This window comes from Salmo salar, chromosome ssa14 (assembly GCF_905237065.1).
Source record: "Salmo salar chromosome ssa14, Ssal_v3.1, whole genome shotgun sequence".
NCBI lineage: Eukaryota > Metazoa > Chordata > Actinopteri > Salmoniformes > Salmonidae > Salmo > Salmo salar.
In genome coordinates, this window is record NC_059455.1 from 42,081,877 (window position 1) to 42,099,072 (window position 17,196).

General features: G+C 43.3%; 1 protein-coding gene across 9 annotated transcripts in view; it reads left to right on the forward strand.

Moving 5' to 3' along the window:
• Positions 1 to 17,196, forward strand: part of LOC106569568 (rho GTPase-activating protein 12) — a 151,322-nt gene that overhangs the window by 104,319 nt on the left and 29,807 nt on the right. Inside the window, exons 3-10 of one of the 9 annotated variants that reach the window (XM_045694399.1) lie at positions 7,953 to 8,096; positions 8,336 to 8,470; positions 10,075 to 10,284; positions 12,516 to 12,596; positions 12,933 to 13,067; positions 13,467 to 13,535; positions 14,929 to 15,009; positions 16,855 to 16,916. In XM_045694399.1, the coding sequence (XP_045550355.1) occupies positions 7,953 to 8,096; positions 8,336 to 8,470; positions 10,075 to 10,284; positions 12,516 to 12,596; positions 12,933 to 13,067; positions 13,467 to 13,535; positions 14,929 to 15,009; positions 16,855 to 16,916 (917 nt within the window). The remainder of the gene's footprint in view (positions 1 to 7,952; positions 8,097 to 8,335; positions 8,471 to 10,074; positions 10,285 to 12,515; positions 12,597 to 12,932; positions 13,068 to 13,466; positions 13,536 to 14,928; positions 15,010 to 16,854; positions 16,917 to 17,196) is intronic. The other 8 variants (XM_045694400.1, XM_045694402.1, XM_045694401.1 and 5 more) reach the window with 8 other exon arrangements.

The window sequence follows — 17,196 nt, forward strand, 5'->3', positions numbered from 1 at the left end:
AAGTCACTCTGGATAGAGCGTCTGCTAAATGCCAAAATGCCAAGTAAACTACAATGTGTGTACTCCTCAGCGCTAAGAGGACCACAATGGGAATCCGCCTCCGCCTTGTTGTGCCTGGAGCAGCCTTCTATGTGGCTTCAAGACCTATAAAGCACTAAAGACAGAGAGTTGTCTGGAGGGTGTTGTGAAGGAGAGGGAGACTAGGGAATTTTCAATCACCATCGGCCCTTAGGTGTATTGAAGAACACTGCATATTTCAGACCGATTGATCTGTTATTTAGAGACTGCAGGGCGTGGTATTGTTTATGATCTCTCTCTCCTGCTCTCTCTCTCGCTCTCTCCTGCTCTCTCTCGCTCTCTCCTGCTCTCTCTCGCTCTCCTGCTCTCTCTCTCTCTCCTGCTCTCTCTCTCTCTCCTGCTCTCTCTCTTGCTCTCTCTCTCTCCTGCTCTCTCTCTCGCATTCTCTCTCTCCTGCTCTCTCGCATTCTCTCTCCTGCTCTCTCTCTTGCTCTCTCTCTCCTTCTCTCTTGCTCTCTCTCTCCTGCTCTCTCTCTTGCTCTCTCTCTTGCTCTCTCTCTTGCTCTCTCTCTCCTTCTCTCTTGCTCTCTCTCTCTCCTGCTCTCTCGCGTTCTCTCTCTCTCTCTCTCTCTCTCTCTCTCTCTCTCTCTCTCTCTCATGCTCTCTCTCTCCTGCTCTCTCTCCTGCTCTCTCCTTCTCTCTCTCTCTCCTGCTCTCTCTCCTGCTCTCTCTCTCCTTCTCTCTTGCGCTCTCTCTCTCTCTCTCCTTCTCTCTTGCTCTCTCTCTCTCTCCTGCTCTCTCGCGTTCTCTCTCTCTCTCCTGCTCTCTCTCTCCTGCTCTCTCGCGTTCTCTCTCTCTCTCTCTCTCTCTCTCTCTCCTGCTCTCTCCTCTCTCTCTCTCTCCTGCTCTCTCTCCTGCTCTCTCCTGCTCTCTCCTTCTCTCTCTCTCTCTCCTGCTCTCTCTCCTGCTCTCTCTCCTGCTCTCTCTCTCTCTCTCTCTCTCTCCTGCTCTCTCTCCTGCTCTATCCTTCTCTCTCTCTCTCCTGCTCTCTCTCCTGCTCTCTCGCGTTCTCTCTCTCTCTCTCCTGCTCTCTCTCTCCTGCTCTCTCGCGTTCTCTCTCTCTCTCTCTCTCCTGCTCTCTCTCCTGCTCTCTCCTTCTCTCTCTCTCTCCTGCTCTCTCTCCTGCTCTATCCTTCTCTCTCTCTCTCCTGCCTCTCTCTCCTGCTCTCTCGCGTTCTCTCTCTCTCTCTCCTGCTCTCTCTCTCCTGCTCTCTCGCGTTCTCTCTCTCTCTCTCTCTCCTGCTCTCTCTCCTGCTCTCTCCTTCTCTCTCTCTCTCCTGCTCTCTCTCCTGCCTCTCTCCTGCTCTCTCCTTCTCTCTCTCTCTCTCCTGCTCTCTCTCTCCTGCTCTCTCTCCTGCTCTCTCCTTCTCTCTCTCTCTCCTGCTCTCTCTCCTGCTCTCTCCTTCTCTCTCTCTCCTGCTCTCTCTCTCCTGCTCTCTCTCTCCTCTCTCTCTCTCTCCTGCTCTCTCTCCTGCTCTCTCCTTCTCTCTCTCTCTCTCCTGCTCTCTCTCTCCTGCTCTCTCTCCTTTCTCTCTCTCTCCTGCTCTCTCCTTCTCTCTCTCTCCTGCTCTCTCTCTCCTTCTCTCTCTCTCCTTCTCTCTCTCTCCTGCTCTCTCTCTCCTTCTCTCTCTCTCCTTCTCTCTCTCCTTCTCTCCTGCTCTCTTTCTTTGCTTCTTTTTGTTTCTCAGAAAGTCACACACTCGAGTCTCTTGTTTTGTTAGGGGTATGAACTGTACCTTTTAAACGTATCAGCGGTTCCTTCATTGTGAATGTTTTACTGTATAATCTATAATAGAGAAGCAATGGTCCTATGAAGTCTGTGACAAAGCTGGCCGATACCTTGTCAACTAAAAATGGCTTTCTGTATTATTCTGTATTTACTGTAGTCTGTATTTACTGTATTCTGTATTTACTGTATTCTGTAGTCTGTATTTACTGTAGTCTGTATTTACTGTATTCTGTATTTACTGTATTCTGTAGTCTGTAGTCTGTATTTACTGTAGTCTGTATTTACTGTGCTTGCACGGCCTCTGCTTCTAAATGACTTATGGTATCAAGCCAACGGTCAGGTCAATGTACGGAACCAAATCTGTGTTTTACTTCACTTCCCTTCCTGACTAACTTCCTCTTTTCCCCTCCGGCCTTGTTTTCCCTTTTTGCTTACTATGATTTACTTTACCATGACTGTGGTTAATTTACTTTACCATGACTGTGACTGTGGTTAATTTACTTTACCATGACTGTGACTGTGGTTAATTTACTTTACCATGACTGTGACTGTGGTTAATTTACTTTACCATGACTGTGACTGTGGTTAATTTACTTTACCATGACTGTGACTGTGGTTAATTTACTTTACCATGACTGTGACTGTGGTTAATTTACTTTACCATGACTGTGGTTAATTTACTTTACCATGACTGTGACTGTGGTTAATTTACTTTACCATGACTGTGACTGTGGTTAATTTACTTTACCATGACTGTGACTGTGGTTAATTTACTTTACCATGACTGTGGTTAATTTACTTTACCATGACTGTGACTGTGGTTAATTTACTTTACCGTGACTGTGGTTAATTTACTTTACCATGACTGTGACTGTGGTTAATTTACTTTACCATGACTGTGACTGTGGTTAATTTACTTTACCGTGACTGTGGTTAATTTACTTTACCATGACTGTGACTGTGGTTAATTTACTTTACCATGACTGTGACTGTGGTTAATTTACTTTACCATGACTGTGGTTAATTTACTTTACCATGACTGTGGTTAATTTACTTTACCATGACTGTGACTGTGGTTAATTTACTTTACCATGACTGTGGTTAATTTACTTTACCGTGACTGTGGTTAATTTACTTTACCATGACTGTGACTGTGGTTCATTTACTTTACCATGACTGTGACTGTGGTTCATTTACTTTACCATGACTGTGGTTAATTTACTTTACCATGACTGTGACTGTGGTTAATTTACTTTACCATGACGTGACTGTGGTTAATTTACTTTACCATTGACTGTGGTTAATTTACTTTACCATGACTGTGACTGTGGTTAATTTACTTTACCATGACTGTGGTTAATTTACTTTACCATTGTGACTGTGGTTAATTTACTTTACCATGACTGTGACTGTGGTTAATTTACTTTACCATGACTGTGGTTAATTTACTTTACCATGATGTGACTGTGGTTAATTTACTTTACCATGACTGTGACTGTGGTTAATTTACTTTACCATGACTGTGGTTAATTTACTTTACCATGACTGTGACTGTGGTTAATTTACTTTACCAAGTGACTGTGGTTAATTTACTTTACCATGACTGTGACTGTGGTTAATTTACTTTACCATGTGACTGTGGTTAATTTACTTTACCATGACTGTGACTGTGGTTAATTTACTTTACCACTGTGACTGTGGTTAATTTACTTTACCATGACTGTGGTTAATTTACTTTACCATGACTGTGGTTAATTTACTTTACCATTGACTGTGGTTAATTTACTTTACCATGTGACTGTGGTTAATTTACTTTACCATGACTGTGGTTAATTTACTTTACCATGACTGTGACTGTGGTTAATTTACTTTACCATGATGTGACTGTGGTTAATTTACTTTACCATGACTGTGACTGTGGTTAATTTACTTTACCACTGTGACTGTGGTTAATTTACTTTACCATGACTGTGGTTAATTTACTTTACCATGACTGTGGTTAATTTACTTTACCATGACTGTGGTTAATTTACTTTACCATGACTGTGGTTAATTTACTTTACCATGACTGTGACTGTGGTTAATTTACTTTACCATGACTGTGGTTAATTTACTTTACCATGACTGTGACTGTGGTTAATTTACTTTACCATGACTGTGGTTAATTTACTTTACCATGACTGTGACTGTGGTTAATTTACTTTACCATGACTGTGGTTAATTTACTTTACCGTGACTGTGGTTAATTTACTTTACCATGACTGTGACTGTGGTTAATTTACTTTACCGTGACTGTGGTTAATTTACTTTACCGTGACTGTGGTTAATTTACTTTACCATGACTGTGACTGTGGTTAATTTACTTTACCATGACTGTGACTGTGGTTAATTTACTTTACCATGACTGTGGTTAATTTACTTTACCATGACTGTGGTTAATTTACTTTACCATGACTGTGGTTAATTTACTTTACCATGACTGTGACTGTGGTTAATTTACTTTACCATGACTGTGGTTAATTTACTTTACCATGACTGTGGTTAATTTACTTTACCATGACTGTGGTTAATTTACTTTACCATGACTGTGACTGTGGTTCATTTACTTTACCATGACTGTGGTTAATTTACTTTACCATGACTGTGACTGTGGTTAATTTACTTTACCATGACTGTGACTGTGGTTAATTTACTTTACCATGACTGTGGTTAATTTACTTTACCATGACTGTGGTTAATTTACTTTACCATGACTGTGGTTAATTTACTTTACCGTGACTGTGGTTAATTTACTTTACCATGACTGTGACTGTGGTTAATTTACTTTACCATGACTGTGACTGTGGTTAATTTACTTTACCATGACTGTGGTTAATTTACTTTACCATGACTGTGACTGTGGTTAATTTACTTTACCATGACTGTGGTTAATTTACTTTACCGTGACTGTGGTTAATTTACTTTACCATGACTGTGACTGTGGTTAATTTACTTTACCGTGACTGTGGTTAATTTACTTTACCGTGACTGTGGTTAATTTACTTTACCATGACTGTGACTGTGGTTAATTTACTTTACCATGACTGTGACTGTGGTTAATTTACTTTACCGTGACTGTGGTTAATTTACTTTACCATGACTGTGACTGTGGTTAATTTACTTTACCATGACTGTGGTTAATTTACTTTACCATGACTGTGGTTAATTTACTTTACCATGACTGTGGTTAATTTACTTTACCATGACTGTGACTGTGGTTCATTTACTTTACCATGACTGTGGTTAATTTACTTTACCATGACTGTGACTGTGGTTAATTTACTTTACCATGACTGTGACTGTGGTTAATTTACTTTACCATGACTGTGGTTAATTTACTTTACCATGACTGTGACTGTGGTTAATTTACTTTACCATGACTGTGGTTAATTTACTTTACCATGACTGTGACTGTGGTTAATTTACTTTATCATGACTGTGACTGTGTTTAATTTACTTTATCATGACTGTGACTGTGGTTAATTTACTTTACCATGACTGTGACTGTGGTTAATTTACTTTACCATGACTGTGACTGTGGTTAATTTACTTTACCATGACTGTGGTTAATTTACTTTACCATGACTGTGACTGTGGTTAATTTACTTTACCATGACTGTGACTGTGGTTAATTTACTTTACCATGACTGTGACTGTGGTTAATTTACTTTACCGTGACTGTGGTTAATTTACTTTACCATGACTGTGACTGTGGTTAATTTACTTTACCATGACTGTGGTTAATTTACTTTACCGTGACTGTGGTTAATTTACTTTACCATGACTGTGACTGTGGTTAATTTACTTTACCGTGACTGTGGTTAATTTACTTTACCGTGACTGTGGTTAATTTACTTTACCATGACTGTGACTGTGGTTAATTTACTTTACCATGACTGTGACTGTGGTTAATTTACTTTACCGTGACTGTGGTTAATTTACTTTACCATGACTGTGACTGTGGTTAATTTACTTTACCATGACTGTGGTTAATTTACTTTACCATGACTGTGGTTAATTTGCTTTACCATGACTGTGACTGTGGTTAATTTACTTTACCAGACTGTGACTGTGGTTAATTTACTTTACCATCGTGACTGTGGTTAATTTACTTTACCATGACTGTGACTGTGGTTAATTTACTTTACCATGACTGTGACTGTGGTTCATTTACTTTACCATGACTGTGGTTAATTTACTTTACCATGACTGTGACTGTGGTTAATTTACTTTACCATGACTGTGACTGTGGTTAATTTACTTTACCATGACTGTGGTTAATTTACTTTACCATGACTGTGACTGTGGTTAATTTACTTTACCATGACTGTGGTTAATTTACTTTACCATGACTGTGACTGTGGTTAATTTACTTTATCATGACTGTGACTGTGGTTAATTTACTTTATCATGACTGTGACTGTGGTTAATTTACTTTACCATGACTGTGACTGTGGTTAATTTACTTTACCATGACTGTGACTGTGGTTAATTTACTTTACCATGACTGTGGTTAATTTACTTTACCATGACTGTGACTGTGGTTAATTTACTTTACCATGACTGTGACTGTGGTTAATTTACTTTACCATGACTGTGACTGTGGTTAATTTACTTTACCGTGACTGTGGTTAATTTACTTTACCATGACTGTGACTGTGGTTAATTTACTTTACCATGACTGTGACTGTGGTTAATTTACTTTACCATGACTGTGGTGTATTATACACCATCTCCTGCCATTGTGGCCCTGAACAAAGAACTTAACCCCCCACAAAGTAAAATACTGCACTGATAACCTACTGATAACCTACTGTATGAAACACATGTGGTCCGTCAACCCTCCATCTGGAGAGCTACAGAGGGTGCAGGCTTTTGATCCAACCCTGCTCAAACACACCAGAGTCAGCTTATCAAGGTCTTGTTGAGTTATATAACCGGAGTACTCAGCATTGGTTATATAACCGGAGTACGCAGCATTGGTTTTATAACCGGAGTACGCAGCATTGGTTTTATAACCGGAGTACGCAGCATTGGTTTTATAACCGGAGTACGCAGCATTGGTTTTATAACCGGAGTACGCAGCATTGGTTTTATAACCGGAGTACGCAGCATTGGTTTTATAACTGGACACCCTGATCAGCTGCGTGTCGGCCATTCGCAGTTGTACGCGAGGGCTGGTTGAAAGTTATTTTAGGACATTAGACATGATGACGTTAATACATGTTAATAGCTGAATAGTTGATCCTTACGAGTCCGTTAAAGCACCAATGTGTCAATCTGAGTAACATAATAAAAACATCCCCATCGAAGAGGTCTGTTTGTTTTGCATGGGCTGCGTCTCAATCCACCACATCTGCTTATGGTAGCCTTCCGCATCTGTGGTGGAAGGTGGCCGAGCTCCAGCAGTGTTTTTCAGACCATGAGACACACAAACTCTATGGAAAGAGGGAGACTCTTACGAATACTAAAATGTTTTACTTGTCCATTCAGACCGTTTAAATCTATATTCTTCTTGTCCGACCTATTTTATTTTACTTGCCCAAGGCAAGCGGACAAGCGTTTTATGTAGATCCCTGTCAGTCAAGTGTTCACCAACAAGTCTATTACTAACCCATGGTGGTGTAGTGACACACTTGAGAAAAGGGGAATTTGTGATTTAAAAATGTCCTGACCTGCACCTGATGAGGTTATGGTTCATTCTGTAAGTAGTTGTTCCTCATCAGGTACATTATTCATTAGGCTGGCTGTCCATTCTCTTTCTCTCTCAAGAGTTTGTGTGGCTCACGTCAACATTAAGACGAGTCATTCATGTATTTAGGGCTCCCGAGTGGTTCAGCGGTCTAAAACACTGCATCTCAGTGTCAGAGGCGTCGCTACAGACCCTGGTTCGATCTCGGGCTGTATCACAACCGGCCGTGTTCGGGAGTCCCATAGGGCGTCGCACAATTGGCCCAGTGCCATCCGGGGTAGGCAGTCATTGTAAAATAAAAAATCTAATTTACCAACCAATATCTCTCTCTCTCTCTGTCCCTCTCTCTCTCTCTCTCTCTCTCTCTCTCTCTCTCTCTCTCTCTCTCTCTCTCTCTCTGTCCCTCTCCTCCAGACTGTCTCTCTGTCGGGTCAGGGTGGTCGTCCTGAGTCTCCTGTCTACACTAACCTGCAGGAGCTGAAGATCTCTGGGTCCAGCCTGCCTCCCGACCCCTCTAGCTCCCCACAGCATGTCCTGGGGGACTGGGAGACACACAAGGTCTGTACTACTACCCTCATGTATTGTGTAACTTAGCTATCGTGCACTACGGGGCCCAGAGGGCTCTGGTCAAAAGTAGTGCACTAAATAGGGAGTAGGGTGCCATTTGGGAATTATTCTATATCATGTTGTCTGATCTGTGTTTATATGTCATTTTACTGTTTTTAACCACGAGCTGAAGACAAATGTCAATTTGATAAAATATTATAATGGACAAAGATTTTCAATTCCGTTTCAAGGACCAGAGCGGCAGACACTACTACTACAACCGTTCCAGCCAGGAGAGGACATGGAAGCCTCCCCGAGCCAGAGACGCTGGTAGTGGCAGCAGCAGCCGGGGGGAATCCCACAGCAATAGCACTGGGGAGACGGAGGTATGTACTGGGACATGTGTTGGAAACACACACACACTTACTCACACACACACACACACTTACTCAAACACACGCACACACACTTACTCAAACACACACACGCACACACACTTACTCAAACACGCACACACACTTACTCAAACACACACACACACTTACTCAAACACACACACACACTTACTCAAACACACACACTTACTCACACACACACACTTACTCAAACACACGCACACACGCACACACACTTACTCAAACACACACACGCACACACACTTACTCAAACACGCACACACACTTACTCAAACACACACACACACACACACTTACTCAAACACACACACACACACTTACTCACACATACACACTTACTCAAACACACACGCACACACACTTACTCAAACACACACACGCACACACACTTACTCAAACACGCACACACACTTACTCAAACACACACACACACACTTAGGCACAGAAACAAGCAAATTCAAACACATTTATGAGCAGTCATGAGGTATATGTGCTTGTGCTCTGAAACACGCCCATCCCAACACATCAGACAGAATCACTGGTGTTCCAGCAGGATCACAGATCAGTATAGTTTGCGGCTGGTCTCTAGAATGATGATAGTAGCGCCACACTGCCACCTTGTGGCCAGAAGCAGTCGGTGCTCCTCTAACTGGGACTGGTACCAACCTGTCTAGCCACACCCAGTAACAGTGTTCAGACTGGGTAGGGTGCAGTGCTTGGATGTTTATGTCCTCTTTGTCTCTCTGTGCTTTACAGACCTGGGTTCAAATACTATTTGAAGTCATTTAAAAAATGTACCTGTGCTTGATTTCATTTTCCTGGTTTAATGGACTTTAAGGGAAACTCCACTCAAAAACCATCTCTTGTCATATTTTTCGTTAGTCCAGTGTTGATAAAATCCACAAGTGTTTTGTATGTCAGCAGTCAAGGTTTTAAGATATCGGACTTTCAAGAAGCAAAGTGTCACCGACCACATCATCATGAAGAAAATACTTCAAGACATGAAACATTTTGGGACTGTATCAGTGGACTAATGAAGAACATACAAAAATGTTTTTTGAGCGGAGATTTCCTTTAAAGGATTACTTCAGGATTTTGGCAATGAGGCCCTTTTATCTACTTCCCCAGAGTCAGCTGAACTTGTGGATACCATTTGAATGTCTCTGTGTCCAGTATGAAGGTAAAGGGGCCTCGTTGCCAACATCCCAAAGTATCCCTTTTAATCCCAAAGCTTCAAACCCTTGTCATCTGACGCTGCAGACGAGAGCAGATGTTAGAGTATTTGAACCCAGGACTGGGTCTTTACTGTGATGTAAATGTCTAGTATTCTTACAGGACATTATGGGTGAGGGAGACTTCCATAGCACTGACTGTGATTCATCATGACTGCTGATTGGTGCTCTCTACTCTCTGTGCATACATAATTCAATGGTGATTGGTCCTTCTCTCTATCTCTCTCCCTTCCTCTCTCGCTCTATTTATCTCTGTCCCTCTCTCTCTCTCCTCCCTCTATCCCTCTCTCTCCCTTTCTCTCTGCCTCCCACTCTCCCGCCCGTTTCCCTCCATAATCATAGACGACTCCGCCGCTCTCTCTCTCCCCGTCCTTCCTTCCTCTCCTCTCGCTCTCCATTGGTCGGTTCCAGCCTCTGTTGTTGGAGGACAACTGCCACAGCACGTATTCTAGCCAATCAGACAGCCAGTACGGCTACCCGCCCCGGGGTTGGTCAGAAGAGCTGGATGAGCATGGACACACTCTGTATATCAGTGACTATACTAATGAGAAGGTACCGGGGTCTCTTTCTGTTGATCTCTCTCTATTGATCTCTCTCTGTTGATCTCTCTCTATTGATCTCTCTCAGTTGATCTCTCTCAGTTCATCTCTCTCTCTCTATTGATCTCTCTCTGTTGATCTCTCTCTATTGATCTCTCTCAGTTGATCTCTCTCAGTTCATCTCTCTCTCTCTATTGATCTCTCTCTGTTGATCTCTCTCTATTGATCTCTCTCAGTTGATCTCTCTCAGTTCATCTCTCTCTCTCTATTGATCTCTCTCTGTTGATCTCTCTCTATTGATCTCTCTCAGTTCATCTCTCTCAGTTCATCTCTCTCTCTCTATTGATCTCTCTCTGTTGATCTCTCTCTATTGATCTCTCTCAGTTCATCTCTCTCAGTTCATCTCTCTCTCTCTATTGATCTCTCTCTATTGATCTCTCTCTATTGATCTCTCTCTATTGATCTCTCTCAGTTGATCTCTCTCAGTTCATCTCTCTCTCTCTATTGATCTCTCTCTGTTGATCTCTCTCTATTGATCTCTCTCAGTTCATCTCTCTCAGTTCATCTCTCTCTCTCTATTGATCTCTCTCTGTTGATCTCTCTCTATTGATCTCTCTCAGTTCATCTCTCTCAGTTCATCTCTCTCTCTCTATTGATCTCTCTCTGTTGATCTCTCTCTATTGATCTCTCTCTATTGATCTCTCTCTATTGATCTCTCTCAGTTGATCTCTCTCAGTTCATCTCTCTCTCTCTATTGATCTCTCTCTGTTGATCTCTCTCTATTGATCTCTCTCAGTTGATCTCTCTCAGTTCATCTCTCTCTCTCTATTGATCTCTCTCTGTTGATCTCTCTCTATTGATCTCTCTCAGTTCATCTCTCTCAGTTCATCTCTCTCTCTCTATTGATCTCTCTCTATTGATCTCTCTCTATTGATCTCTCTCTATTGATCTCTCTCTATTGATCTCTCTCAGTTGATCTCTCTCAGTTCATCTCTCTCTCTCTATTGATCTCTCTCTATTGATCTCTCTCTATTGATCTCTCTCAGTTGATCTCTCTCAGTTCATCTCTCTCTCTCTATTGATCTCTCTCTGTTGATCTCTCTCTATTGATCTCTCTCAGTTCATCTCTCTCAGTTCATCTCTCTCTCTCTATTGATCTCTCTCTATTGATCTCTCTCTATTGATCTCTCTCTATTGATCTCTCTCAGTTGATCTCTCTCAGTTCATCTCTCTCTCTCTATTGATCTCTCTCTGTTGATCTCTCTCTATTGATCTCTCTCAGTTCATCTCTCTCAGTTCATCTCTCTCTCTCTATTGATCTCTCTCTATTGATCTCTCTCTGTTGATCTCTCTCTATTGATCTCTCTCCCTCTATTGATCTCTCTCCCTCTCTTGATCGATCTCTCTATTGATCTCTCTATGGATCTATCTCTCTTGATCTCTCTATTGATCTCTCTCTTGATCTCTATTGATCTCTCTCTCTATTGGTCTCTCTTGATCTCTCTCTTGATCTCTCTCTCTCTATTGGTCTCTCTTGATATCTCTATTGATCTCTGTCTCTATTGGTCTCTCTTGATCTCTCTCTTGATCTCTCTATTGATCTATCTCTCTATTGATCTCTCTTGATCTCTCTATTGATCTCTGTCTCTATTGATCTCTCTCTTGATCTCTCTCTTGATCTCTCTATTGATCTATCTCTCTATTGATCTCTCTCTTGATCTCTCTATTGATCTCTGTCTCTATTGATCTCTCTCTTGATCTCTCTCTTGATCTCTCTATTGATCTATCTCTCTATTGATCTCTCTTGATCTCTCTATTGATCTCTGTCTCTATTGATCTCTCTTGATATCTCTATTGATCTCTGTCTCTATTGATCTCTGTCTCTATTGATCTCTCTTGATCTCTCTCTTGATCTCTCTATTGATCTCTGTCTCTGTTGATCTCTCTCTTGGTCTCTCTCTTGATCTCTCTATTGATCTCTGTCTCTATTGATCTATCTCTCTATTGATCTCTCTCTTGGTCTCTCTATTGATCTCTGTCTCTATTGATCTCTCTCTTGGTCTCTCTCGGCTGATTTACAGACTGTACTGTCATGTGTATTGTCTATATTAAACTTAGACTGGACCAGTGCACCACACTACTATCATATATTTAGCATGGCTCATAGACCGCTGACATCTGTCTTCAACATCATGGTCTAGTAAAATGGTGTGTCTCATCTCCTGTGTGTGTCTGTCCGTCCAGTGGATAAAGCATGTGGATGAACAGGGCAGAGCCTACTACTACAGTGCTGATGGCTCCAGGTCAGAGTGGGAGCTGCCCAAGGTACGGCCCTCCACACTACCTCACTGTTTAGTACCAACACTCCCCCCTCCACACTACCTCACTGTTTAGTACCAACACTCCCCCCTCCACACTACCTCACTGTTTAGTACCAACACTCCCCCCTCCTCTCTCCTCTCTGCAGTACCAACACTCCCCCCTCCTCTCTCCTCTCTGCAGTACCAACACTCCCCCCTCCTCTCCTCTCTGCAGTACCAACACTCCTCTCTCCTCTCTGCAGTACCAACACTCCTCTCTCCTCTCTGCAGTACCAACACTCCCCCCTCCTCTCTCCTCTCTGCAGTACCAACACTCCCCCCTCCTCTCTCCTCTCTGCAGTACCAACACTCCCCCCCTCTACATGGTGGAGGAGACCGGGCCCCTAAGAGCCACAGTCTGGACAGGAAACATGTGGAGCCCATCGTCCTGACCAAGTGGGGAAACAGCACCAACGTGCTGGACGCCAATGACAAGGTGAGACAGACGTCACGGCCTGCTCAGCTTTCTGGCTGTGTCTCAAATGTTATTCCCTATATAGTCCACTGCTTTTGAACAGGACACATAGGAGTGGTCTCTGGTAGTAGTGCACTACGTGAAGGATAGGATGCCATTTGGGATGCAGACTGGAAATGGTGACTGAGATGCAGCGGTGTCATTTGAGAAGTGTGTAGCCTGTTGCTAATACCGATCTCCAGACGTCCGCAGCAGAACGAAATCTAATTCCATAGGTATCATTTCTATTCCAACCAGGTCTCTGAAGTATCTTGTCCTGTGAGTGTGTTTAGGATGCAAGGTGTGGCATCCGGGTTTCCTGTGTGTCAAAAACAACAGGCATTTTGGGATACACTGTAGACTCATGATTCTGTTCTGCAGCGGCTCATCAAAAACATCAGGCGTTTCCGTACAGGCTCTGGTCGCCCCCACCCCTACAGACAGACACAAGTCAGTGCCCTATACACCCCACCCTCAAATCCCAGCAGCCAATCATCTTGCACATGGGTGGACAACTCCAGTCCTCTGGGGCCTGATTGGTGGCACTCTTCTTCTCCATCCTAGTAAACACAGCTGGTTAATCATGTAAACTGAAGATCCTGATTAGGTGATTATTGGGGTCAGGTGTGTTAGCTGGGACAGAACTGTGATACCAATCAGGACCTGGAGGACTGGAGCTGCCCACCCCTGGTCTAGCATGATAATCATCCAATCAGACCAATCACTTTCCTTGTTGCTTGCTATCATCACTGAGTACTGCCACATGTTATTTCCTTTTTAATTCCTGCTCTTCTGATTCACATGACACTTCTCATGGCCCAGGGACACTTTAGAGAACATGGCCCAAGGATAACTTAAGGCAATGACGATCATGGCCCAATGATCACTAGGCCCAATGTATTTTGGCCCAATGGTCACTCTCCATGGCCCAATGGTCACTTTTCATGGCCCAATGATCACTTTTCATGGCCCAATGATCACTTAGCATGGCCCATTGATCACTTAGCATGGCCCAATGATCTCCTATCATGGCCCAATGATCACTACTGATGGCCCAATGATCACTACTCATGGCCCAATGATCACTCCTCATGGCCCAATGATCACTTCTCATGGCCCAATGATCAATAAGCATGGCCCAATGATCACCTAGCATGGCCCAATGATCACCTAGCATGGCCCAATGAGCACTTAGCATGGCCCAATGATCACTTAGCATGGCCCAATGATCACTTAGCATGGCCCATTGATCACCAGCATGGCCCAATGATAACCTAGCATGGCCCAATGATCACTTAGCATGGCCCAATGATCACCTATCATAGCCCATTGATCACTTTTCATGGCCGTGCCCTTAACCTGTTTGTGATCTAAAATCTAGTAGTGATACAAGCATGATGATATCAATCTCTCCTTCCTCTGTCACTAGTGTGATTTGAGCTTCATTCATTGAAATGTGTCATATCCTGTCATTGCATGCATGGTTTAATTGTTATTTTAAAAGAATAACTAATTAACGTCCAACCATTTCCTCAACTCTTGGTGTCCATGTAGACGCTCATTCGTTATGTGTTGCTTTACTCTGGTAACCATGGTAGTCTCTGCAGACCTGGGTTCAAATACTATTTCAAATCTTTACAAATACTTTCTCTGTGCTTGATTGAACTTGCCTGTCACCATGGAATCAATGTTATGGATGCACAAGTTCAAACTCCGCCTATCAAACACTCCAGGCAGGCTGAAGCAAACGCTAAAAATATTAAAGATTTTAAATATTATTTGAACCCAGTCTCTGCAATTCTCTGTAGTAATTAGTCGGTGTTGTTGTCATTCTGATTACTAGGATGGTGCGTTGGGCCCCAAGGTCCCTGGCTCTCCAGACTCTGACTCTTCAGACCCCTCGTCCCCCAAGCCCCCTACCTCTGTTAGTATCCCCCTCTCCTTCTCCTCCCTCTGTTCTCTGTGTACTCCTCTCCCCCTTCCCTGAACCGTGGCTGGCTTCCTGACCTCCATACTTTTCGACCAACCAAGGCTTTTTGGCCTTTATTCAGTTGCTGTCTTCAATGGTGACTCTGTTTCTTCTCCCTGCACTGGAACTGATGATAATGATGACGGTCATGATCCTGGTGACCGTCATGATAATGATGACGGTCATGATTCTGGTGACGGTGATGATTCGGATGACGGTCATGATCCTGGTGACGGTCATGATAATGATGACGGTGATGATGATGATCCCAGTGATGATGACAGTAACACAGACAGCTGTGGGGAAATCTATTTTTCAATTCAAACTGTGGGGAAAGGGTTGTTCTGCTGTGTTTTTCCTGCTTGTTGCCAGTCTTACTAAAGCTTATATTTCTGACGCTCTACCGTAACGCTACTTCCTGATGCTCTACCGTAACGCTACTTTCTGACGCTCTACCGTAACGCTACTTTCTGACGCTCTACCGTAACGCTACTTTCTGTCCCTCTACCGTAACGCTACTTTCTGACGCTCTACCGTAACGCTACTTTCTGTCCCTCTACCGTAACGCTACTTTCTGTCGCTCTACCTTAACGCTACTTTCTGTCGCTCTACCGTAACGCTACTTTCTGTCCCTCTACCGTAACGCTACTTTCTGTCGCTCTACCGTAACGCTACTTTCTGTCGCTCTACCGTAACGCTACTTTCTGTCGCTCTACCGTAATGCTACTTTCTGTCCCTCTACCGTAACGCTACTTCCTGATGCTCTACCGTAACGCTACTTTCTGTCGCTCTACCGTAACGCTACTTTCTGTCACTCTACCGTAACGCTACTTTCTGTCACTCTACCGTAACGCTACTTTCTGTCGCTCTACCGTAACGCTACTTTCTGTCCCTCTACCGTAACGCTACTTTCTGACGCTTTACCGTAACGCTACTTTCTGACGCTTTACCGTAACGCTACTTTCTGTCGCTCTACCGTAACGCTACTTTCTGTCCCTCTACCGTAACGCTACTTTCTGTCGCTTTACCGTAACGCTACTTTCTGTCCCTCTACCGTAACGCTACTTTCTGTCCCTCTACCGTAACGCTACTTTCTGTCGCTCTACCGTAACGCTACTTTCTGTCCCTCTACCGTAACGCTACTTTCTGACGCTTTACCGTAACGCTACTTTCTGTCGCTCTACCGTAACGCTACTTTCTGTCCCTCTACCGTAACGCTACTTTCTGTCGCTTTACCGTAACGCTACTTTCTGTCCCTCTACCGTAACGCTACTTTCTGTCCCTCTACCGTAACGCTACTTTCTGACGCTCTACCGTAACGCTACTTTCTGTCGCTCTACCGTAACGCTACTTTCTGTCGCTCTACCGTGACGCTACTTTCCTGACGCTCTACCGTGACGCTACTTTCTGACGCTCTACCGTGACGCTACTTTCTGACGCTTTACCGTAACGCTACTTTCTGTCCCTCTACGTAACGCTACTTTCTGACGCTCTACCGTAACGCTACTTTCTGACGCTCTACCGTAACGCTACTTTCTGTCCCTCTACCGTAATGCTACTTTCTGATGCTCTACCATAACGCTACTTTTTCTATCCGTCTGTATTTTTGGTGTTTTTGTTGTGTTTGTGTCCCATATGGTACCCTATTCCCTACATAGTGCACTACTTTTGGTCAAAAGTTGTGCACTATATAGGAAATGTGGTGTCATTTGTGACACAGACTGTCTTGCTTTTTTCCCTGTCAGTTGTGTCTGGCCCTGTCTACATGTGATGATGATTTCTCTCTTTGTTTCTCTGCAGCCTTCGGAGAAGTGTGGTATTCTCAACGTGACCAAGATCACTGAGCATGGAAAGAAAGTACGGTGAGTTGTACTGGGCTAGGATAGAAACAGGATGAGAACACCCTCAGAAAGTACGGGGAGTAGTACTGGGCTAGGATAGAAACGGGATGGGAACACCCTCAGAAAATATGGTGAGTAGTACTGGGCTAGGATAGAAACAGGATGAGAACGCCCTCAGAAAGTATGGTGAGTTGTACTGGGCTAGGATAGAAACGGGATGACAACACCCTCAGAAAGTACGGGGAGTAGTACTGGGCTAGGATAGAAACGGGATGAGAACACCCTCAGAAAGTATGGTGAG